General features: G+C 46.4%; 1 protein-coding gene across 5 annotated transcripts in view; it reads left to right on the top strand.

The window, feature by feature from the left end:
- Window positions 1-18,592, top strand: part of PAQR5 (progestin and adipoQ receptor family member 5) — a 65,282-nt gene extending 46,690 nt beyond the window's left edge. For 3 of the 5 annotated variants that reach the window (XM_019725641.2, XM_074327504.1, XM_074327502.1), the window contains exons 5-8: window positions 1,519-1,645; window positions 9,764-9,860; window positions 11,847-11,988; window positions 15,169-18,592. In XM_019725641.2, coding sequence (XP_019581200.2) covers window positions 1,519-1,645; window positions 9,764-9,860; window positions 11,847-11,988; window positions 15,169-15,410 — 608 coding nt within the window. In that variant the 3' untranslated portion in view covers window positions 15,411-18,592. Of the gene's footprint in view, window positions 1-1,518; window positions 1,646-7,303; window positions 7,446-8,863; window positions 9,717-9,763; window positions 9,861-11,846; window positions 11,989-15,168 lie in introns of those variants that run through there. The other 2 variants (XR_002136840.2, XM_019725642.2) reach the window with 2 other exon arrangements.
- Window positions 18,593-23,848: the final 5,256 nt, after the last annotated feature.

Below are 23,848 nucleotides of genomic sequence, written 5' to 3'. Positions count from 1 at the left end.
CCCCCTGATATCCAGCTGTTCCTCTTTCTAGGTCACCCTGTAGGTTTGAGTCACCATAATCCCCCACTCAGAAACCTTCCAGTTGGTTCCTATTGCCTGAAAGAGGAAGTTCATTTTCCTTAGTCTGGTATCCAATGCCATCTCCCATTCTGCTCCCTGGAAAGCCTTTCCTGCCCTCAGGCCTCTTTCAGATACCCCCCCACCTCCTAAGGAGGCTTCCCAGGTCAGCCTGTTTGCTGGATGCCCGCCCATCCTGAATGCCTGTCTCACTCTGCAACCTCTCTGGAGGCGCTGATCAGTTTTGCTTCCCACTGCAGTTTCTGGCAGGCTCTGAGGTGCCTCACTCTTGTATCGCCCACGGAGCTTGGCACCTAGGCCCTAGTCAACATACACAGAGCAAATATATCCTGCTCCAGATGGGAACTTCCCCATGGTATCAGGCTGAGGGAAGAGTTTGTCCGCCTGGAGGCAGTTCCCAGCTAAAATCTCACAGGCGGACTGCTGGAATGGGGGAAGCACTGTATCTGGGAGGTGGCAATTCTAGGCCTGTGTGACCCTAGGAACATTACCTGGCTTCATTAGACTCCATCTGTCAAATGGGTCAGAAGCAAAGGTTGTGTGGCCTGAGTCATGTTTCAACCTTAAGCTAGAATGCCAAGTTTCTATGTGTTTGGAATAACAAACACATAGACCCTGGGCTGAATGGCCTGCAGCGGCTCTCCCAGAACAGACCTCAGCAGGTGAGGGGACCTGAAGAGGCCATTAGTCCAGGCCCCCGGACACCCCCGGCCACTTTGAAAAGGACAGTGGTCTCCCCTGTACTTTCAAATGAAAGCTGCAGCAGACAGGCCTTGTGAAAGTCCTTCGTTAACCCTTCTCTCACGAACCAAAACCTAAAACAAAGCAAATCACTGAGCTAGCCTCTTACACCTAGCCTTTCAGGAGGCCAGTCTGGGGGCCCGCTGATATGATTCACCTCACCTCAGCAAGGGTCCTCCCTCCTACAACCTTGACTTTTCCACAAGGAACACCCCATGCCATCGGACAGGCAAAATGTCACACGCAGAGCAAAGCTGAGCACGCTGGGGTGTCATCATGGACCACGGCATGTAATTAAAAGCAGGGGTTGTCGCTGAACTGCCTGCGCTTGCAGCTTGGCTTCGCTGCTTTCTCACTGTGTGCCCCTGGGTGAGTTATTCAACCGCTCTGCACCTCCGTCTCGGCATCTGTAAAAGGAGGATTAGTGCAGGATGATGGTTGTAAAGATTATGTAAGTTAATATATGTAAAGCTTGTGGAGCAATGTAAGTTCTCAGGATAGGATCTGGGTAGGCAGAGAAGAGAAAGGAGGACATCTGGGCAGGGGTGGTGGCCCCAGCAAGGGTGTAGTGGCAGAACTGCTCGTGGTCTGTGGGGACAGTGAGGCTCAGCCAGACGCAGGGATTGGGCTTCCCAAGGAGTCCAGACAGTGCCAAGTCAAGTCGTGGCTTCTTGCGCAAGGCTGGTTTTTCTTCCCCAGGTTCAGCCATCGCCTACTCTGCCTATGCGTTCCCTGATGTGCTGGTGTGTACCACCTTCCGTGACTTCTACGTGACCCTGGCTGTGCTGAACACCATCGTCAGCACCGGCCTCTCCTGCTACTCCAGGTACATGGCCACTGTGTCTCAGGGGGGATTCCCTCATGGGGACGGGAACCTCGCATGCAGCTCCGTGGACTGTGGGAAGGGACAGCAGAAGAGGCACTCAGGAGCCTGGCATTCAGTTCCACATAGACTTCCTGTGGCTGAGTGGGACCAGTTTCACGGGCACACATAGCCTGTGCAATTGCTCAGGGCCCCGGGATCAGAAGGACTCCATACTTGGTTTAAGGCTCTGCTATTACTGTCCTGACATTCTTAACGATTTTTGAAAAGAGGGTCCTACACTTTCACTTTGCACTGGGCCCTGCAATTTATGTAGCTGGTCCTGTTACTAGACAATCACTTATCCTCCTTAACCTTCAGTTTGCTCACCTGTAAAATGGGACCAACACATCTACCTTCTGAAATCGATGTAAGGATTACAAGTAACATATGTACCCAGAATGCCTAGCACAAGCCTGGTCCCCATATGATATGATCCTGTCAGCGGGAGCACCCCGTAAACGGGAAGTCTGCTACTCATGACTGGGCCTGCCTCTAGATACGAGTGATGGGTGACGGATGAGATTCCCATGTTGGACACTTCCCTCCAGGGGAAGCCCATGGCCATGAGTCACGCCCAGCTCACCGGCTCTAAGTCCCTCTATTTTTTTTCCTTTCACTCAAGAAAGCTTATTGGAGTGAGTGCAAGAGACATTGTTTTGAGGATAACTACAGTAGTTTATTCAGCTCTTTGTAAAAGTGACTGCCCAAAGTTCCAGTTCCCTAAATTACTTAGGAAACCTCTCAAATGGTGGTGTCAGGGCAACAGCATTTCTAGATGGTGCCAGGGTGCTGGGTTCTTCCCAGGCTGGGGGCCTTTGGTGGCTCCAAGGTAGGCTGGCAGTTGGCACCCAACCATCCCTCCTCTCAACCACAATTCCAGTGAGCCAGTTTGAGTCTTCCTAGTAAATGGCTGCAGGCTTCAAAGAATTACTATTACCTGCAGCCGTCCACTCTCCCTCTGCCCAGGAGAAAACGAGGGAGGGAGAGGCATGCTTCTGTAACTTCCAGCTTTCTTTGGGTGACAGGTTTTATGGGACAGAGAGGTAGGCAAGTTTCACAAACTTGACAAACTGGTTTTCTGTAAGAATGGAAGGATAGATTTTTAAGCAGCATCAGAAGTGCTTGCCCCAATTTGCCCTCCACTCACCTGTCCTGGGACAGGTTGGAGCGTGCAGTTGCTTTCGTGGACTTGAGGCTCTTTTCTAGGCACAGTGTCAAACCCGGGTTTTGTGTTACTTTGTCCCGTGGAAAAGCCTGGGCATGGGGTGGGGGCAGTGAAGTCTCTCTTCCCTATTCCTGGAAATCACAGAGCTCCCCTAAATCTGTGAGGAGATAGGATCTGCCCACAGGGTAGAAAATAAAATCAGATGTCATAGGGTGATTATTCCCTTCTCCCCCAATTCCTCAAGGACTCTGGGGGATGAAAAGCCCTTTCTGAAGCGCAGCCGTCCCAGGCCAGCACAGAGGGCTGCCTGGGAGGGCTGCACCGATGATGGAGAGTTAAGTCCCTGCTTTGGGTGAGACAAGGAGTAACACATAGGAAAGGAACAAGGATGCTAAAAACTGCCCGAGAGAGGTGAAGCGTGCCTGGGAGTCACTGTGCCTGGATGTGTGGGCTCACGGATGGTGGCATGGTCCAGGGACCCGAACACACCTGTGTCTGGTCATTGGACGAGTCACTGTCCTGTCTGGTCAGCTCCTGAAGGGCTATATAGCTCTGGTGGCTGGGATTTAGGATCAGAGGGAGGTGAGCACTCTGGGCTGAGAGGGCTGGGAAGGCTTCGTGGGTGTGGAAGAAGCAATCCCAGGGTTCAGGATCCAGGACTGCTTTCTCATGAATTCCCAATGCAAATTCTTGGAACATTTGCTGAGTTTTTTGTTTTTTTTTCCAGCTTCCCGAGTTACCTATAAGCCACCAGGGTAGATTATTTCCTTCTAGCCAGGAGTCCCCCCCCCCCCATTGTTCAGGCACAATGAATAGGTCTTTTGCATGTGGCACGCCCACCTAGTACCTTTGGACAAACTTGTTTGGCAGGGCAGGTTGGCCAGAAATGTCTTGAATGCCTGTGTTTGGGCGCTTTTCTCTTGTCAGTGAAATGGATGATTTCTGTTTATTTATGGGGCACATCTGTGTCTATTCCATCCATCCATCTGTCCACCCATCCGTCTGTCCATCCATCCGTCTGTCTGTCCATCTGTTCACCCATCCATCCAACCAACCACTCAGTAGTCCTTAAATGCCTGCCATGCTCCAGGCATCATGTTAAGATATGGGAATGCCAGGAGGAGTGAGGCACAGTCCTTGCCCTCAGAGAGCACCCAGCACTAGGAGAGAGAGAGATTGCAGACCCCCCAAAAGTCCAGGTGGGGGGGTCATCATTTCCTCAGAAGGCCAGGGCAAATGGCCTTTAGCGTGTAGCATTATGGAAGGGAATGGAAACAAATAATGATAATACAAAATGACAGCTGCCTAGATCCCCAGGGTTCTGCAAAGTGGCATTAGGAGTGAGTATTGAGCGAGGTTGAATACTTTAGCTGGAAAGGAGAGAAGGCACTTTGGACAGAGCAAATAGCCTGGACAAAGCTGAGGGGGCCGGAGAAAATGAGACTGTTGGGAGGCAGCAAGGAGCTTCAGGGTTTCCAGAAGGGGAGCCCAGCTGCAAGGGGGAGAGCAGCTGAGAGGGGCTCCGAAGGCCAGGCCGCTGGGGATTTGCAGCCCCTTGTGTCCTGCTGAGCACTGGCCTGGTGCTCGTGACAAACAGGGATCGTCCCCAGGAGACAATTCCGTGGACTCAGCCTCCATGCCCGAAGGGGCTTCCAGGTGTGTTAACAACCACTGGCATGGGTGCTGTGCTGGAACAGAAGGGAAGGAAGGCGGCAAACACCACGTTCTCAGAGCCAGAGGTGGAGAAGCACGTCCTATTCTGAGGGCCCTGACGTTTTCTCCTCACCTTGTTCTCTAGCCTTTCCATGAGGACAAGGCCATGTCATCATGCCCTATCTTCATTGTCTCCAGTGTCTGAGGAGTGAGGGAGATGACTCCTGGGCAAAGAGGAGAAGCAGGTGGACAGGAGGCCAGGGCCCTCTGGAGTCCCGCATTTCACAGATCTGTGGTGTGGCCTCGGGCCAGTCACTGCCCCTCTGGGCTTCAGTGTCCACACCGTAAACAAGGGCATCTGAGGAGATGTCCTGTGAGTTCTTTCTGGTTTGGACATTCTACAATTCCAGTGTCTGTTCTAAGATTTCTCTCCTGTTTCTCCCTCCTGTTCCGTGAGTCCACGGTATGGCCAGGAGTGGCAGAGAACCACCTTCTCCTTCTCTGGGCTCGGCAGGAGACCAGGAACCTCATTAGCAGCTTTCTCCTTATTCCCATGCTCGCCAGACTATCATGATCTAAATGGCATTCACTCCATTACAGTACACGTCCTCAAGGTAAATCCCACATCGCGAACTGTAGACTCCCCTGCCTTGTTTTTAGTCCTTATTATCATGGAATTTAGTTCAGAACATGGTCGAGAAAACTGCTTACTTTTTTGGGGGTGGGGTGGAGTTGAACACACAATTTATTTCAGTTTGCACACATGCAGGAGAAAAATTCAGGAGCTAATAAAACCAATGATGCTGACTTGTCTATTAAAAAGTTGGCTTCATTGTTGTTAGCAGTTGTCTTTCTGAGCTTCTAGCTGCCTGGTAAGAACAAAGGCCCAGGGAACATCATCTTCTAACAGCTGATTATTATTTCCAAGATAAAAATTGTTCTGAAGATAGAGATGAGCTCGTGCTTTCATACTCAGACATTTTTCTTCACAGGCATGACATTGAGTCCAGGTAGAGAAAGGCAGACATAGATTCTCTTACTAAACAATTAGCAAGCCAATAAATAATATTTATGTGTGGACAATAATGTATTTAGCTAATAAGAAAGGAACAATGGCACAGAAAGTCCACATTTCATTTGTAATCGGCCCTGGCATAGTGGTATCTTTGCTCTAGTTACTTTCTCGATAGGTTTCTTCAGACCAATAGTAATGCTGAATTCCTTGACCACACTGACAGAAAGAGATACCTGATATAACAGAAGCTAGTCTAGGCTTTTAATTTACCTTTAAATAACTCTGAAGTGCTTAACACACATGTAAACATGTATCTATTAGCTGTGGGTTTTATGTTTGTTTGTTTTTAATTAATGTTCATTGGGGTGACAATTGTTAGTAAAGTTAGATTTCAGGTGTACAATTCTGTATTACATCATCTATATATCACATTGTGTGTTCACCACCTAGAGTCAGTTCTTCCGTCACCATATATTGGATCACCTTTACCCTCATCTACCACCCCTTTGCCCCCTTACCTTCTGGTAACCACTAAAATATTGTCTGTGTCTATGAGTTTTTGTTTCTTCATTTGTTTGTCTTGTTATCTTGTTGTTTACAGTTTTATATACCACATATCAATGAAATCATATGGTTCTCGCCTTTTTCTTTCTGTCTGACTTATTTCATTCAGCATAATAATCTCATGATCCATTCATGTTGCTGCAAATGGCACTATTTCATCTTTTCTTATGGCAGAATAATATTCCAGAAAATGGCTTCCTTCTGTAGCACTTGAGAGGGGTAATGAGAGACTGTGTGACCTCTCTGTGGCTCTTAGAGCCAGGTGAGATGATGGAGACCTGTCCCACTCATACCTGCCAACCACCCAAAAGCCCAAGAAGACATCACTCCCTTAGTTTAATTAATTACATGGTGTTTGGTATGCATCACGAGTCACTGTAGGGACTTTTTTGTTCATCCATCCACAGCACCCAAATACTTGCTCAGTGAAATGCCTTGTGGTCAGTGCTGTGAGGGAGAGAAAAGAATTGTCATCACTGGGGGAACGTGAGCTGTGCTATGAGAGCCACGCTGTGGCTGGTGCTGTGGCAGGGCAGAGCAGCATGGAGCAGGCCTAGAAGGGGGTTTGGAGGTCAGAGCTGGAGACAGGAGGCTCAGCAGACAGTGGTTCTCAGACACATCTGGAGCTCAGAGGGCTCAGCCAGATAGCAAAATGCTGCTAGGGCCAGGGGCCAGCACATGCAAATGTCCACATCCCTGCAATGTCACCCAGGCAAAAACAAAACAGCCATAACCCTCCCCCCCCATAGACACACACACATACACGCACCCCTCTGCAATAGAATCATGTTTGCAAAGGCCCAATAGTTTCAAGCACTAGTTCCAGAATTCCCTTGCAAATCCTTCCAGCTTTGTTGCAACCAGATTGATCAATTTTTAGAACAGACTGGTATTGATGGAGGCTTCTCCCAAAATCCGGTGTTTCCTGCCAACCTGGTTCTAGACAAAGGAGGCGTGCCTCCCTGTAAATTGGCCCCTCACCTCTGGGGTACAGGGATTGCCATATCAGGCCGAGCTTTGAGGTCTGATGTACTTCGCAGAATTCTGAGGCTCCCGCCCCTCCCTCTCAGAATCTCTGACTGTGGCGACGCCCTGTGGCGTAATCTGGAATTGCACTTTGGTAGTAGAAGGCCCTTCTTAGTGCCTGCTGGCCCTTCTGCCTTTTATTCTCTGTTGCTGTCTCTCTTCTGCTCTGCTTTTTCTCCTTTTTTTTCCCCCGTAGACTCGGCTTTGCAGCTGGAGAGGCTGATTCGTTTGCCCCTGGGGAAGCACTTTATCAGGCCGGTCGAAATGTTGTCTCAAGTCACAGGAAATCCATGGTTTGGGTGATGGCCCTCACCAGCCTGATCCAGCTTTCTTCCTGTGTAAGTGGTCACAGAAAGAGCATGCTTTCACAGCGAGCCTCTTTTAACCCAGAAATGTTAGGCAGTGGCAGTGCATGGGGCAGGAGGGAGCAGACTTGCCATGGTCCGACTGGATCTGCCAGGGGAGACTGGAAGCTGTTGAGACACCCTGGTTCCTGGGGCAGTGGGAGTGTGTTCAGTTTGCCCCCTGGAGCAGAGGGACGTAGATACAGACAAAGGCTGGGTAGTGGTCTGAGGCCTGCTCAGCCTGCTGGAGGGTGGGCGTGTGAAACGGGAGCCACACAGCCCTGGGTTTAAATCCTAGCTTTGCCTCTTATTCGGCATCTGGCTTTAGACAAATCACCCAGAACCTGTCTGTTCCCTCCTGTTTCTATTTTCTGGTACAATGTGGCTACAAGATGGGGAGGCGGGAGGGTAGAATGTGTCCTATGACACACGTTTTTGTAAAAGCTGCTGTTTAGTGAGTGTTAGTCTGTGCTGTGCATAGTTATAAGTTCCTCGTGAGCATCATTTCATCAAACCCTTGCAGCAGGTCCATGAAGGGACACCGTTGTTGCAGTGTTACAGGCCAGGCTTCTGAGCTGCGCACAGGTTATGTGACCTGCAGGGTCACACAGTCACAAAAGGCAGAGGCAGGTTCAAACCCCGGGTGCTCAGGTCAAACACTGCATGTGCCATCACGGCTCAGTGCTGCCTCACCTATCCCGGGGTTTGTGCTTTACTCCAAGGCTGGGGTTCTTGTTTGGGGGGATGATGAAATGAGGTCCCTTAATTCTCTTCCTCCTTCCCCTTGAGCTCCCTTTCCTTCTCCACCCTATGCCCACCTCATACTGCTCTGATTTACGGGCAGGCTTGAGAAAGAAGGAGAGACGTGCCTGTGAGCTTGAGTGAAGTTTGGAGCTTGTCCTTGGAGGGCCTGGGACTTCTCGGGGCACATAGGGCGGCCTCCTACCCCCAAACAGGGCTCCCCGTGCTCAGCAGCCCTGAGGACTGGCAGAACACATAACCTCGGGATGTTCATGTCCTTAGATGTGCTTCTGAGCTAGATGCAGGGGACCCAGACCTGAACGGACATAGCTCCAGCCCTCGAGAAGGTTCCCGACCACCCAGGAGGCAGATGTGCAAGTCTCTGCCATGTCCCATGCCCCAGGATACAGGCAATAGTGGGGTCTGTGGTCAGGCGACTGCACTGGCTCACAGGGGACATGCACACCCTGCCAGGGAAAATGGGCCTGTGTTGGGGGGAGCAGCAGATACATTTTGGGGAGAAGGGGCAGGCTTGTGGGCTGGGCTAGGGAGTCAGGGAGCAGGGGTGAGGAGTGGTGGTGGGACACAGACCCCACCCCTGCAGGAGAGCACGGTGAGGGCAGAACTGTGGGGAAGGCTGAGAGGGCCTGAGTGCCTCCATTGTCCTACAGACCACACCAGGACAGCCACCCCACAAGCCTCGGCACCCTGGCTCTGCACACCACCCATGCATCCCTGTGGGCACCAAAGAAGGACCCAGCCCACTGTGGCACACTGCGGTGTGGAAGCAAGCCCCTGCCTCACCACCTGCGTGAGCATTCCTTTACCAGAGTCGCGATTCAGGACTGGTTTTGTGTAGACATTCTGCTTGGCCCCTCCCCACACCCTCCGCTCTGCCCGCTCCCCAGGCTGGGACCAAGCCACTGGAGGCCCCTTCGTGTCCCATCCTGGAGGACCTGCCTGTCTGTGATAGTACCACTTGTGTTAATGTTGGCCTCACTTGTCTTTGGATTGGAGGCAGGTGGGGATGGTGACAAGCAGAGAAGGAAAGACCATGTTTATTTAGTTTCCCCAGGCCAACATCTCCATGTGTCCTATTAAAAATCTAGAAATCCCTCAGAGTAATTAAACACCTCCTTGAACTAGGGCTTTCGCACAGACATCACTGGGGTGGATCTGACTAGTTAGGCATCTCAGCCTTTGCAGATGTGCTCACCCCAGGGGCCTGTGCCCCTGTCCTGGTGGTCACTGTACTTCTAAAAGGCTCTTTGGCAGATAGGTTACGTGGTGCTTGAAGGACTTCTGCCCAGAGCTCCTCCTGGCTTCATCTGGAAACCAGGAGATGGTTTTCCCCCGAGATGTTTTCACATCTGAGGTTGAGCCACTCCCCCATGGGCGGGGGTAGGATGGAAAAGTCTGATGGAGAAACTGCTGGAGGAGGTTGTGCAAAAATACTTGCCTGCTGTTGACTGCTTGACCTCAGTTATTTTTAATTTGTATATGTGTGTGTGTACTTTACTGACACATCTTTCATTCCCATTTCTACCACCCCTCTTCCCTTCCTGTTTCAGGTTTCTGGAACTCCAGAGGCCCAGACTCTGTAAGACTCTCCGGGTCCTCGCGTTTGCTTATCCCTACACCTGGGACTCCCTCCCCATCTTCTACAGGGTAAGGGCCCAGCTCCATCTCCTCTGCCTGTTGGCAACACCAGGTAGTCAGCTGTTTCCTGAGCTCCTGGGGGCCAGAGCACCACACTGGTCACCACAGGACATATGGAAGTAGAGACCCAGGTGCCCCCTTACTGACATTTGCAGAGTAGATAGGAGATAGCATGACACAGAGGCCTTGACAAGCCATTGGAGATGTGCCAGCTGCCAGTGCTGACTGGGGGCTCAGGAGCAATCATAGAGGACTGAGCAGGGGAGGCAGCCTGGGGTTTAGTAGAGTGACTAGGAGAGCAGGCTCTGAAGCAGACTCTAATATTTACTCACTACAAGCCTTTGGGCAAGTTATCTATCATCACGGTGCCTTGATTTTCCTCATGTGTAAAATGGGCATGATAATAACACCTCCTTTCATCAGGCTCTGGGAGTATTTCACATGAGATAATGTGTAAAGTACTGGTGGCAAGAGTCCAAAAAATGCATTATTAAATATTACCATCAATTAACATTTTATTAGTAGGGAAGGAAAAAGTATGACTGAAGTTCTTAAAAGAGTGATGGGAATTAGATGGAATACATGAAGGAAGAGGATGTAGGAGGAAAGACAGGAAGCAGGAAAGTCCATGTACTCCCAAATCTGATAGGCCTGAGTTCAAATCCTAGTACCACTGCTCACTGGCTGTGTGGCCTTAGGCAATACACATAACCTCTCTGAGTCTCGGTTTCCTCATCTGTAAATGCGACTAACGTCCCTTCCTTCAGAGAAGAGGGGATTAATCAAAACAACACATCTGCCAGGCTCAGCGATGCCTGGCACATGGCCAGTGCCCAGCGAGTGGCATCTCCCCCCAGAGGCAGCCTATGGGTCTGATGCAGAAAGCAGAGATAGGGAGAGGCGGAGCTGGCTTCCCCAGTGGGGCACTGAGCACATGCTCTGTGCTCTGCCCTTGTGGGGGCCCAGAGGGAGACCCAAAGATGGGGGTGCAGCCCATTCTCACCACTCCTTCCTCAAGGACACAGAGCAGAGAGGACAAACTAGTCCCACGTGCTACGAAACCATACAGCACAGGTTCTGTGTTATAATGAGGGCAGTGGGCAGTGGGGAGGGAGAGCTAACCCTAAATGGAGTGGTGATGAGTGCACACGTTCTGTAATCAGCCGGCCTGGACCCAGATTCTGAGTTCACTTCTAATTAGTGGTTTGCAGGTCACCTTCCGGCCCAGCTCTCTCATCTGCAAAATGGGGAAATTATAAAGGTGCCTATGAAATGATGCAAATAAAAGGCTTGGCCTTGTGCCCTCTCAAGATGGTATTTATATCAATACCTGCAAAATGGGGAAATTTTGCAGGTATTATTTATAACAATAACACAAAAACTATTACCTCTGAAGCAGACTGTATCATGGCCGTAATTAATACTTTTTGATGATTCAGAAGGCCTTCGAGGGATTTCTGGGCCTTAAAACCTTAATTAGGAGCATCAATTCAGGAGATGTGCTGGTTAGAAATGAGTTCAAGTATGAAAGGATCACTTTTCACTATCCTTACACTTTACCTCCAGAAAAAAGAGTAGGAATGTATCTAATAGGATTTTTCTTTTCCTTTCCTCTTCACTTCTTTTGTTTTCCTTCCCTTCCTTTCTTTCCTTCCTTCCTTCCTTCCTTCCTTCCTTCCTTCCTTCCTTCCTTCCTTCCTTTCCTCCTCCTTTTTCTTCTTCTTTTTTTTTTTTTTTTTTTGTAATTAAATAACCCAAAAGCCTCTCATGAGCATCTGGGGGATTAAAATACAATTGCTTTTGGTCTCAATTGATTCCACTCAAAGTAGGAATTCTGCTCACACGGTCCCCGAATCTCCCCTTTCCAAGCCACAGCCCTGAGGAGGTGGGGGCCTTGGCTGGCGGAGACTCCACATGTGTGCCAAGACGTCTGCAGGTAATGACAAGGAAGAAGGCCTCCTCTCAACACCTGATGTTTCTTTTAAACACCCACAGCTCTTCCTGTTCCCAGGGGAGAGTGCACAGAACGAAGCCTCCTTGTACCACCAGAAGCACATGCTCATGACTCTCCTGGCCTCTTTCTTCTACTCTGCGCACCTGCCGGAGCGCCTGGCCCCTGGATGCTTCGACTACATTGGTGAGTGTGCAGCGGCCCTGCTGCCCTTGGCTGCCCACCTGGGGAGGGCTCCCATCCCTGATGCCAGAGATGCAGTTGGAGAGGAGAGGCAGTGGCAGGGGGAGAAGCAGTTTTTCAGGAAGTTCTCCAGAGCAGGCCAAGGTGAGTGAGTTCACACAGCAGATGGATGTAGCCAGGGAGGGTGGGGGACGATGGAGAGCAGGAGGCCTAGGATTCTAAAGCATTACCGTGGGGTATGAGGTGTGGGACCAGGGGAGTGCCATTATTACCTGGAACATGAAATCCCATTACTAAATGACCTTTGAGGGCAGCCCTGGAGAGGGTGCACATGGCTCTGAGGGTACCCCGTGGCAGGGATGAGCAGAGCAGGGGACCGTGTCTGCCTTTGTCTTGTTCAGGTGGGTGTAGTGGGGCCGGGAGCCATGGGACAGCAGTGGTTTTCATGTATGGTCTTCAGACCAGCAGCTTCAGCATTACCTGGGAATAGGCAGATTCTTGGGCCCCACCTCAGACATCCCAGACCAGAAACTTGCGGGGTGGGGCCCAGCACTCACTTAGAGGCTGTGTGATTCAACAGGTGAGCCTGAGATCACTAAGGTTAGAGAAGTGATGTGTAGAGTTGGTGTCAGAGCCTCAGGGTTTACACCTGCTGGTAGAGAGGGCACCTTCCCTTTTAGTCTAAGGAAGTGGGGCAGGCCCTGCAAAATGTGTCTCCCCCACGCTGGCTCTGGGACTGGCTGGAGGAGGGACCCGTGGGTCACTTCTGGTGAGGCTGGTATGTGCTTGGGATGAGAGCCCCTCAGATAAGCTATCATAGTGGTTCAAGGGGCCATCCAGCCCCCACGTGGTGGGCAGAGCCTTGGTTCTCCTCATGCCCATTTTGTTCATGCTTTTCTATCTCCTCCCGCCTACGTTGTGTGGCGATTTGCTTTGTTCATTCTGATTACAGTTTCGTCTCCTTTACTTATTGTCTCCTGCTGGAGGGATTACAAGCAAAATGCTTAGAGGGCAGAGGAGAGAGACAAGAGGGCCAGGGAAATGGTACCTGCCTACAGGAACCCGCCGACCACATCCATCTCCCCAGCCCCAGACAGATGAAACAGAGGTGATTGTGGATGAAGTCTGAGGGCTACAGGAAAAATACCAACTCCCTGGCTTCTTAATGATAACATTTTATTTTTTGACCTCTATCCTATCCTCTTGGGCCTGGAGATACAGAGCAGAAACACACCCCTCTGAGTGGAAATTTGCCAGACAGCAGTTAATGACAGGCCATTAAGAAGAGGTTGGGAGAGTTCTCTGTCCTTAAATCACGGAGTCTGCCAGATGTAGGACTCCCTCCCCAGCAGCCTGAGTGGGAAGTGCTGGACGGATTTGGTTAACGTTGGCCCACAGGAAGCTCCTCCCTGTTCCTGTCAGGCGGGATTGTGGAAACCACGCTTCCTGCTGCAGCCACATTTCAGAGCACATGTCCAGTACTCATGCTCTAATGTCTTTTTATCTCCTGTCCTAATGGAGACAGGTTTGAGCCTCCTTTGGTGAGAGCGTAGTCATCTCTCTCTGTTTGGCCCTGTGTCCTTGGAGAGCGCAGCTCTCTGCTGGGTCAGATGCCCCTTCGCTGCATCACACACAGATTTGGAAATAGTACACAGCCCATTAGTATGGTCTGAGGCAGAGGTGACAGCTTGAAGGACGCCTTCTTCCTGGGAGGACCCAGACTGGGGTGCCGGCCGTTCCCTGCCCTCAGGAACTCATCGGCCACCCATTCGAGAAGCCCCACCATTCCTACACTCTCATCCCCTACTCTGCTCATGCCCGGCTGTGCAGGTGGCCAGGCTGGTTCCTTTCTGGGATACATTTACTGAATACTTACTGGGATAAGTCCTCGGGTACAACACTGAACTCTTTTTTGTTTGTTTTGTTTTTTACTGAAGGAGAATCCTTATTTAACTCTTGTGTTGTATTAGTCTGCTAGGGCTGCCATAACAAAGAACCACAGACTGGATGGCTTAAACAACAGAAATGTATTTTCTCACAGTTCTGGAGGCTGGAGGTCTGAAATCCAGGTGCCAGTAGGGTTGGTTTCGTCTGAGTCCTCTCTCCTTGGCTTGCAGACAGACGTCTTCCCCGTCTCTTATCACGTGGTCTTCCCTCTGTGTATGTACATGTCCGCGTCCTGATCTACTCTTCTTATAAGGACACCGATCATATGGGCCCCACCGTAGTGACCTCATTTTAATTTAATCGTCCCTCAAAGACCCCATCGCCAAATATGGTCACATTCTGAGGTATAGGGATTAGGACTTCAGCATATAAATTTGGAAGAGGAGACACAGTTCAGCCCATGACACATGTGGTTTTCTCATCTTACTCCTGGTTTCTGAGGGTTGCCCCCCAAACCAGTCCCTGGCCCTGGGCAACGGCCTCCTTTTCTCTCCAACCAGCAAATGAGAATATACCTGCCCAGTTCCAGCACCCTCCTCTGAGCCCCCACCCTCTGTGGATGTGTACCCATGAGCTAGCATCCTGCCCGTCGTAGGGAGGAAGAGCTCCTGGTCATGTCTGGAATTAACTAGCAGTAGAGAGAGGACCCCCTTGTAAGTGGCCAACAGAGACTTTGTCTGGCTTCTCCTTTGGCACTGAAGTCAGAATCTGAGCTCATCAGCGCTGGCTCTTAAGAGATGACCTTTGGTCGCACATGACGCCTAACTTTTTCACGGGAAAAACAGGACTGGTGGATTTGGTTTGCTCTGATGGTCTTTTAATTTTTCGCACATTATATTTTAAAAATAAATTTATTGAAGCATATTTTACATATCACATAATTCCCTAATTTCAATGATATAATTTAATGGTATTTTTAGTAGGTTTACCAAGTTGTACAACGTTCATCATAAATGAGGTGTAGAACATTTTTATCACCTCAGTAAGATCCCTCGTGCCCATGTACTATTCATCTCCTTTCTCACCCCCTGCCCAAGGCAACCGCTAATCTACGTTTTGCCTCTATAGCTTTGCCTCTTCTGGACGTACGAGATGAATGAAATTATACAGCATGTGTCTCTTGTGTCTGGCGTCTTTCACTCAGCATGATGTTTACAGCACACATGCCGTAGCCTGTGTCAATGGTTATCCCTTTCTTCTTGCTGATCTTGGTGGCCTTTTGTGTGCTTGCTGTAGGTCACAGTCACCAGCTGTTCCATGTGTGTGTGATCCTGGCCACGCACTTGCAGATGGAAGCCATACTTCTGGACAAGAATCTGAGGAAGGAATGGATCCTGGCCAACTCCAGGACCCTGTCTTTCCCTCAGATAGCCGGAGCCATCCTTCTGTGTCTCATCTTCAGCCTCAGCAACATAATTTATTTCTCAGCTGCTCTGTATCGGATTCCCGAGCCAGAATTACATAAAAAAGAAACATGATTCAGACCATAAGCTTTTTGTGCCAGACGTCAACATGAAGCTGTAACATCCTCCTCATCGTAAGCGGGTGGCGTGGGACTCGTGCAGAGTGGCCTAAAATGTTCAGAATGATTAGTGCCTGACATTTTTGAGTGGGTTCATATCAATAAGGTATTTAACTGGGGAAAATTCTCTAGATGTGCACTGATTCTGTACGTGTGATTTTAAAAGGGGAGCGTGGGTTCAAGTATGTCCTCGTTCAGGTAAATCATTACTATTAAGTTTTAAATTTATTTAAAATGAGGTTTTTAATTCTATTTAAAGAGTTGGATTAAGCTTTACTACCCTTGTAGTATTACTCTTTAAAAATGGAATTTGCTTCATTCAGTGAGTTTCATGTAGCAAAGCTTCTTCCAAGAGTTCCCACAGTGGAAGGAGAATGAGCCAGAAAGGTCAGTGGGGGGACCTGAGAAAGAGGAAGTTGGGTCTCTGGGAGCCCTGGGGACTGGGAACGCTCTCCAGAATGAAGAGACCTGGTTTGGGCAGAGGTTGTGTTTCTTTTACCACCTAGTAAAGGAAATGAATATAAAGAGTCCTCTTTTTCCACAAGTCCATTCTGCTTCAAAGTGCAAATTGCCACGTCTTTGGGATTTGGATTTGGATTTTCTTAAACGTCCACAGCCTATGGCTGGGTACAATTTGTTCTATTTTGCTTTCTCTTCTTGTTGCCAGTGTGATGATGGGAAGTATTATTCAGGGCAGGAAAAATGTGTTACACTGTGGGAGTTTGCTTAATTAATCCCTGTTGGTTGTGCTAAGTTGTTACCTTTAAATCAATGACAGCACTGCTTTTAGGGATGTCATACTTTTGCTGTTGCTTCAGCATTGCAAATATGCTGCGAATTTGAGTATTCAAGTGCCGAGGATGTTAAAGACTTTGCCAAAGGATTGGTCAAATGTAGTGGTTTTTCCAGCTTTACTGTGAATCAGAAACACTTGGTGAGCTTGTGACAGATTCCCAGAGAAACCAGGACATTGTGCTTTACTAGTATAAAAATGTAGGTTTCCTAGAGGAAATCTGCACTGCAGCAAGGCCCCAGGTGCCTCGAATGCAGAAGCGCCACAGGCCAAACTTGAAGAAACGCTGGTGTCAGGAATTCCAGAAGGCACTGGGCTTCCCAGCTTTGTTTTCATTGATGTAATTTTCAGCAACTCACCACCTAAGGATGTGTCCCTGGCTTTCCATTCTGCATAGTACTAAAACACTGAGCGTTTTCTATCTGTTGCATTACTAATGAAAGTTTAGTGTTTCATGGTGTTTTCAGAGCGTACAGAAACACTGATGCAAAACAGTTTTTAACAGAGGCCCGTCAACCCCTGATCTGTACTTGCTAATGACTTAAGGGGCCATTCACGAGGCAGTATCCTCTTTGCTGACTCAGGAATACTCCCATATCTTAGAATACTGCTTCTGTGGTTAACTGGCCCACCCTCTTGAATGGCCTTACACATAGCTCATCGTCCAATCCTCTGAGGACAAGTAACAATTTATATTGGATGAGAGTGATCAAGAAATAAGATTTCATTCGTTTTGTTATCTGTTTACTTCCTCTGGGGAAGGTAGACTGATAAAATTATGTGGGTTCATAAATGTTTGGTATATTAATTACCAAATGTAGGACACAGTAGTACATTAATTACCAAATTAAGCTACATGACAAAATTTGTTCTTTAGCAACAATCTGATGTCATTAGTGGAATTGTACTCCAGCAGGGTCTGTGAGCTTCCATTTTATCTTACTGTAACTTCAATTTTATAGTGAAAAAAGGTACAATGTTTAAATACACTATTTTAGTAACGCCAAAGGCATGAAGCCTTTCAAATAAATACTCTTGTTTATAACAAAATTGTATTCTTCGATCAGCTCAGAAATAATTGGAAGATAATGGGTGATTAATTTGAAAGACTTTTAGATTATTTAATCTTTGGTTATGTTGCTTATTCATCATGCTTAATGAGGAAAATAAAATGTTGAGCCAACAAAATAAGACCAAGTGTTTCATAGTGTTTTTATAAGGTTGGTAAACTTAGTCCCATTGTATGCTTTTGGACAGTATTACAAATTAAAATTTTATAAGAGTGTGCAGTACACTGATTGGGAAACTTCTAATGTGGAGTGAAAATAGGTTCTAATATATCGATTATCATTAAATATTAAGTCTGATGTGGAGATAGTTTTGCCTAAGTCATTCCAGAAAGTCAAAAAGGTTGGCAGGGAGTCAGTTGAAGATTTTCAATGTAGTTCTCAAAAAAATGTCAATGTCTCAATACACTTTAGAGATGTGCCATATTCCTATTGGTGGCAATTGGTCACCCTGGCACTGTCTCAAATGGGACTATGTAGGGACAGTAGACTCCTAATGAAATATCACTCCGCCTGCTTGAGAAACACTACTCTAAAATTTACCAGATATTATAGTTGTGATAAAATTTGAATGTGTTTGAGTGAGGCCATTTAGTCAACTGTATCTCCCTTTACTCATTGTAGAGTTTTCCATTGCTCAGTTTTCAGAGACTAACTCTCCACCTTTCTAAAGATACGAATTTGTCATTGTTGATTAGAATTAGAAGTGGGAAGTTTGATATTATAGTTGTGATAAAATTTGAATGTGTTTGAGTGAGGCCATTTAGTCAACTGTATCTCCCTTTACTCATTGTAGAGTTTTCCATTGCTCAGTTTTCAGAGACTAACTCTCCACCTTTCTAAAGATATGAATTTGTCATTGTTGATTAGAATTAGAAGTGGGAAGTTTCTAAGCCTTTTGAGTACAAAGTGATTTAAATATTTGGTCTCCTGCAATCTTTCTCAAAGTGTTTTTTGTAGAACGCTGCTCATCTGAGAGGTTCTGAGGAAGGCAGGTGGAGTAGAATGGTATTGTCAGATATGTTGGAGAAATACTTCATCTGTATCGACTGTGTCCCAAATTTGTTTTGGCCATGATACCCTTCTTATATGAAACACCTATTAATCCTGTATAACAATTTATGACATATTAGTTGAATGCCAGCCTCTGCTTTTCTAGTCAATAACCCATTATGGATGAAAACGCAAAGATCCATTTCCAAACGCAGAGATGTTCTTTCAATGCCTGGTTTTCTTAAACTGTGTGGGAGAAATAAATAAAATGTATTTATTATAATACAGTAGTCTTGTTTCTCACTCACTTGGTTTGGTCATATTTCACCTACCACACTGTAAACATGTTCATTCATCATGAGAAATCGATTCCTGGATGTGTGTGCATTGCTAAATAATTTGATGACTATTTACTTAGTGCCTGGTGTATATAGAACAAACATTGTCCTAGGAACTAGGGATCCAGAAGTGAATAAAACCTATGCTTTCCTTCCCTCATGGAGCTGATGTTCTAATCGGTCAGTCAGGCAAGATATATAGATAAATTCAGATAATGGTAAGTGCTATAAAGAAAATAAGCCTGGTGAAGGAACAGGGAAGGGTGGGGTAGGGCAGGTGAGAGTGGATGGCCACTGTGATAAACTGACATTTGAGGAGAGACTGGATGGGCAGAAAGGAGCTAGCTGTGCCAGCATGTAGGGGGAAGTGTTTCAGGTCAAGGTAGCAGTAAGTGCAAAGGTCCCAACAGTAGGTACTTGTCCTGTCCTGTTGGAAGTACAGAAATCTGGCCACATGACTTGACTTTTTTTTAAATTTTTATTGGGGAATATTGGGGAATGGTGTATTTTTCCAGGCCCCATCAACTCCAAGTCTAGGGGTTGTTGTTGTTGTTGTTGTTTTTCAATCTAGTTGTGGAGGGTGCAGCTCACTGGCCCATGTGGAAATCGAACCGGCAACCTTGAAGTTATGAGGATTATGCTCTAACCAACTAAGCCACCCATCCACCCCTGATGACTTAACTTTTGGAGAATTATGGAGTTTCTCCTGAATGTTCTTCCCAGGAGATTGTCAAGGGGCTTTCCTATGCCCCCTTGGTACCTGTATGAATGCTTCAACTCTGTAATAAACGTAATTCAGACAAATAGAGAGTGGTCACATCCATTCTCTTCATCTCAACAACAGATTTCTAAAACTGGCTTAATTTTTGCCTCCTCCAGGTTACAGAACAAGGGACCTCAAAGTTAATTTAATCTAGCCTTTCAAAAATGTGCTTGATGGGGGCAGCCAGTTAGCTCAGTTGGTTAGAGCGCAGTGCTCTTAACAAGGTTGCCGGTTTGATCCCCACATGGGCCACTGTGAGCTGAGCCCTCCACAACTAGATTGAAACAACTACTTGATGGGTCTTGGAAAAACACACTTAAAAAAAAAATGTGTTTGATGATGTAAAATCCACATTCTCAGGACTTCACAAATGAAAAGATGCAGAATATGGAGGCGGGAGCATTCCTTGGAATTTTGAATTTCTATCAAAAGCCTAGGTGATTTTTAATATACAGGAATTTAAGAAGTGCTGATATAGTCCAACCTTTTTTTAAAATGTAATTTCAAACTTACAAAAATGTTGCCCTAAATAGTACAAGGAATCCTCAGATACTTTTTATCCTTCCCCATTTCAATATTTATATACCTGTTCTCTAACAGGGAAAAACTTGGCTTCATTATCCACAATGTATTTACTTATTTGCTCAATCCTAGGATGTATACAATGTTATTTCAAAATCACTAACCCATGTCTGAAAAAGGCCTACTAATTAGAATTCAATATATGTTTCCGTTCTTTTTGTCTTGAGCTTGAGGGCACATAGTCTATCTAAATAGTTTTAATTACTTGGGTTAGTTATAGCCTCCTTTCTGTGTCAGTATGTTATTCATTTGAAATAAGGTTCAGATCGTTTGTTTCTTTTTGTATCAATTTTACAGTTTGCCCCCAAGCTTGTTGATTTTATTCATTTTTTAATATAAAACATTAACATCCAATCATTCATTTTACAAATAGCCTGGGAACGTGAGATGATGTTTCCAAGGCCACTGAGTGAACAGCAGGGCCAGGGAGAGACCTCTCTCCCTGGGTGTTGAGTGTGTTGGGTGTCCCAGCTCCCATAGCAGTCCTGTCTCCAATTTACCACCTTCCCTCAAACATTCTGGGCTTCGGTAAGTTCTGGTCATTGGTGTTTATTTTGGTTTCCATAGCTGGACTTGCTTAGTTAGGTGCTTGAATTAATAATGGTTTCAAATCTATGTAGTGTTAGCAACTTCTCAGTGATTTACATAAGACCTTCACAGTCCAGTTTGGCATTTTCTTATAAAGCTGAACTTACACTTAGCACAATACCAGCAATCCCACCCAAGAGAAACAAAAACCTTTCAAAAGGTCTTTACATAAAGACCTTTATACAAATAATTATACCAGTTTCACGCATAATCACCAAAAAGTGGAAACAACCTAAACTCCATCAACTAATGAATGGATAAATTGTCATGCAGTCAGTCATACAATAGAAAACTACTAAGCAATAAAAAAGGGAACACATTACTGGTTCACGCAACACATGGATAAATCTCAAAACTATTATGCTGAGTCAAATAAGAGACGTTCTGGAAAAGACAAAACTCAAAAGAAGTCAGAAAAGTGGTTGCCAAGGGCTGGGAGTAGAGGACGGTGGTTGACTACAAAGGGGGCAGCACACAAGAATTTTTGTGTGATGGGAATATTATGCATTTGATTGTGGCGGTGGTTACAGGATGGTGTATGTTTGTCAAATACATAGACGGTACAACTAAATGGTTAATTTTACTCAATAAAATTATACCTCAATAAAGCTATTTTTTTGTTGTTTTTTAAACAAGCCTCCCAGTTCTACTCTTTCTCTCTCCTACTCTTACCTCTAGTCTGGGTCTCTACTTTTAATGGGAAAAGCAATCTTTTACTGGTTGTGGGGAGCCTTTGGGGTGGGGGGAGAGTTTAGAATGTATTAGGTGTGAAGTGCCTGTGAGGCAGCCAGAAAAATGATATAATGAATTGGCATTTTAAAGAAAATTAATAAGCCAGGGAGCTTAATATGCACAGAAGTGAGGGAGAAAGAAGAAACGGGCCTGAACAAACGCTGGGGTTGTTGCGATGTAACTGGGTCCTTGACTGGGGTGTTCTCTGAAGGGATGGATTCATTCATTCCTTCTAAACATTTATATAGTACTTCCACTGTTGGGCACTGGGGATGCAATAGTGCCATCTAGTGAGGTTGTGGGCACAAGCTGGAGAGGACACTGCAAATTGAGATGTGAGCTTTACAGCAAATCAACAGGTGCAGTGACTGGGGGAGTGCAGGGGACTGTGGATATAGAGCAGGGGACCAGCATCCAGAGCAGGGTTGGTGGCAGAAGAGCTGCTAAGAACTGAGGATAAGGAGGCATTGTCTGACGGAGGGAGGAGAGCTTGACAGCAGAGGGAATGGTGTGTGAGTGTCAGCCCACTGTGTGCAGGGCACTGAAGGTCAATTTGGCTGGGGGAAAGGGGAGCTGCAGGAGTTAATGATAGGTGATGAGCTTGGAGAGGAAGAAACTTGGGACCTTGTGAGGGTTTCCAGCAATGGAAAGCTACTGCAGTGTTATAAGCAGGGGTGTGACATTATCAGATATGTGATTTAGAGGTGAGCTGACTGCAAAATGGAGCCTGGATTGGAGGGTAGCAGCAGAGAGGCTTGTTAGGATACTGTTGCAGTCATCCAGATGAGAAATAGTAGTGACCAAGGGGATGGAGAGAAGTGGAGAGGTTTGAAGGCTATAGTACTGTCAAGATTTGGTGATTGAATGTTGGAGGAGAAGGGGCGGCAAAAGTCAAACATGGTACCTTGGACTCTGGTTTGGGTGGCTGGGTAGATGGTGATGCCATCCACTGGCAGGGAGCAGGCTCAGGGGAAGAGATTAAGATGTGTTAGGTGTGAGGTGCCTGTGGGACACCCAAGTGGAGACTCCAGAAGGCAGTTGGATAATAAGGGTGTGCAAGGGTCAATTAGATTTGGCATCAAGAAGGTGGTGATCTTGGTGAGAAGAGCTCCAATGGAGAGACTGAGGCCAAAGCCAGACTGAAGAGTAACTAAGAGTTAAGTATTAAGTAGCGAGCAGCCAAGCCCAATTCCTAAGTGATACAGATCCCACCTACTTAACAAATAAAATTCTAATGGTTCAAAGACTTAAACATAAAAACAAAGGAATAAGAGCACTATAAAATATGAGATATTTTTTAAAAATTATCTCAGAGTGGGGAAGACTTCTTAGTGTGATACAAAACAAAACATAAAAGACATAAATTTGGTTAAGCTGTCACAAAACAACATAAAGTAAAAACCAAATTATGAGCTATAAAAATATTTGAACTCATATTGGATGAGGACCAATTTTCTTAATATATGAAGAGCTTTTATAAATCAATAAGAAAAATGAACAACTCAATAGAACAAGAAGGCAAAGGCATAGTTCATAGAGAAGGAAACACAAATGGCTCTTTAATATATGAACAGACACCCAACTTCATTCATTATAAAAGATTATTTAAACCACATTGTGATTTTTTTTCACCTATTAGATCAACTTTGTTGTCTGAGAATTGCGGCGAAACAGGTACTCTCACACATGGCTGGTGGGATTTTACATTTGGACAACCTGTATAGAGGACAATTTGGCAATATCTGTGAAACATGAATGCAAATACTCTGACTCAGCAATTATGCTTCTAGGAATTCATCATCCAGATTTACTTGCATTGTACAAAATGATTAATTCCAAGCTTATTCACTGTAACTATATAATAGCAAATATTGGAACCATCTTTATGTCAAACTAAGGATATTAAAGTATGTCGAGGGCCGGCCCAGTGGGGGAAGGCTGCCGGTTCAATTCCCACATGCGCCAGTGGGCTCTCAACCACAAGGTTGCCGGTTCAACTCCTCGAGTCCTGCAAGGGATAGTGGGTTGCGCCCTCTGCAATTAACAGTGGCAACTGGACCTGGAGCTGAACTGTGCCCTCCACAACTAAGATTGAAAGGACAACAACTTTACTTGGAAAAATATCCTGGAAGTACACACTGTTCCCCAATAAAGTCCTGTTTCCCCTGCCCCAATAAAATCTTTAAAATAAATAAATAAATAAATAAATAAATAAATAAATAAATAAATAAAGTATGTCTATGCTTACTGGTGTTTGGTCCAGAGGAAGTTGAGGAGCTGTGACTAGAGTTCCATGAGACCACAGATGCAGATGCATTATTTGATAATCATCAATTTAGGGGCAAAGTTCAATGTGAGACAGAATCAGTTCATCTTAGAAAAGAGTGATGACCAAGGCAAAGACCAAATTTTATTCGTGTCTGTATGCCCAGGATTAAACATTGCTAAGAATCTGATAAAACAATGAATCTACGGGCAAGAGCTGAAGAAACCAGAAAGGGAAAACCCGGGAAATGTGAAGAAGAGCGAGAGAAAGGA

Source organism: Rhinolophus sinicus, linkage group LG03 (genome assembly GCF_036562045.2).
Source record: "Rhinolophus sinicus isolate RSC01 linkage group LG03, ASM3656204v1, whole genome shotgun sequence".
Lineage (NCBI taxonomy): Eukaryota > Metazoa > Chordata > Mammalia > Chiroptera > Rhinolophidae > Rhinolophus > Rhinolophus sinicus.
Note: the sequence above shows the minus strand (reverse complement) of the source record. Positions and strands in the feature narration are given on the sequence as shown.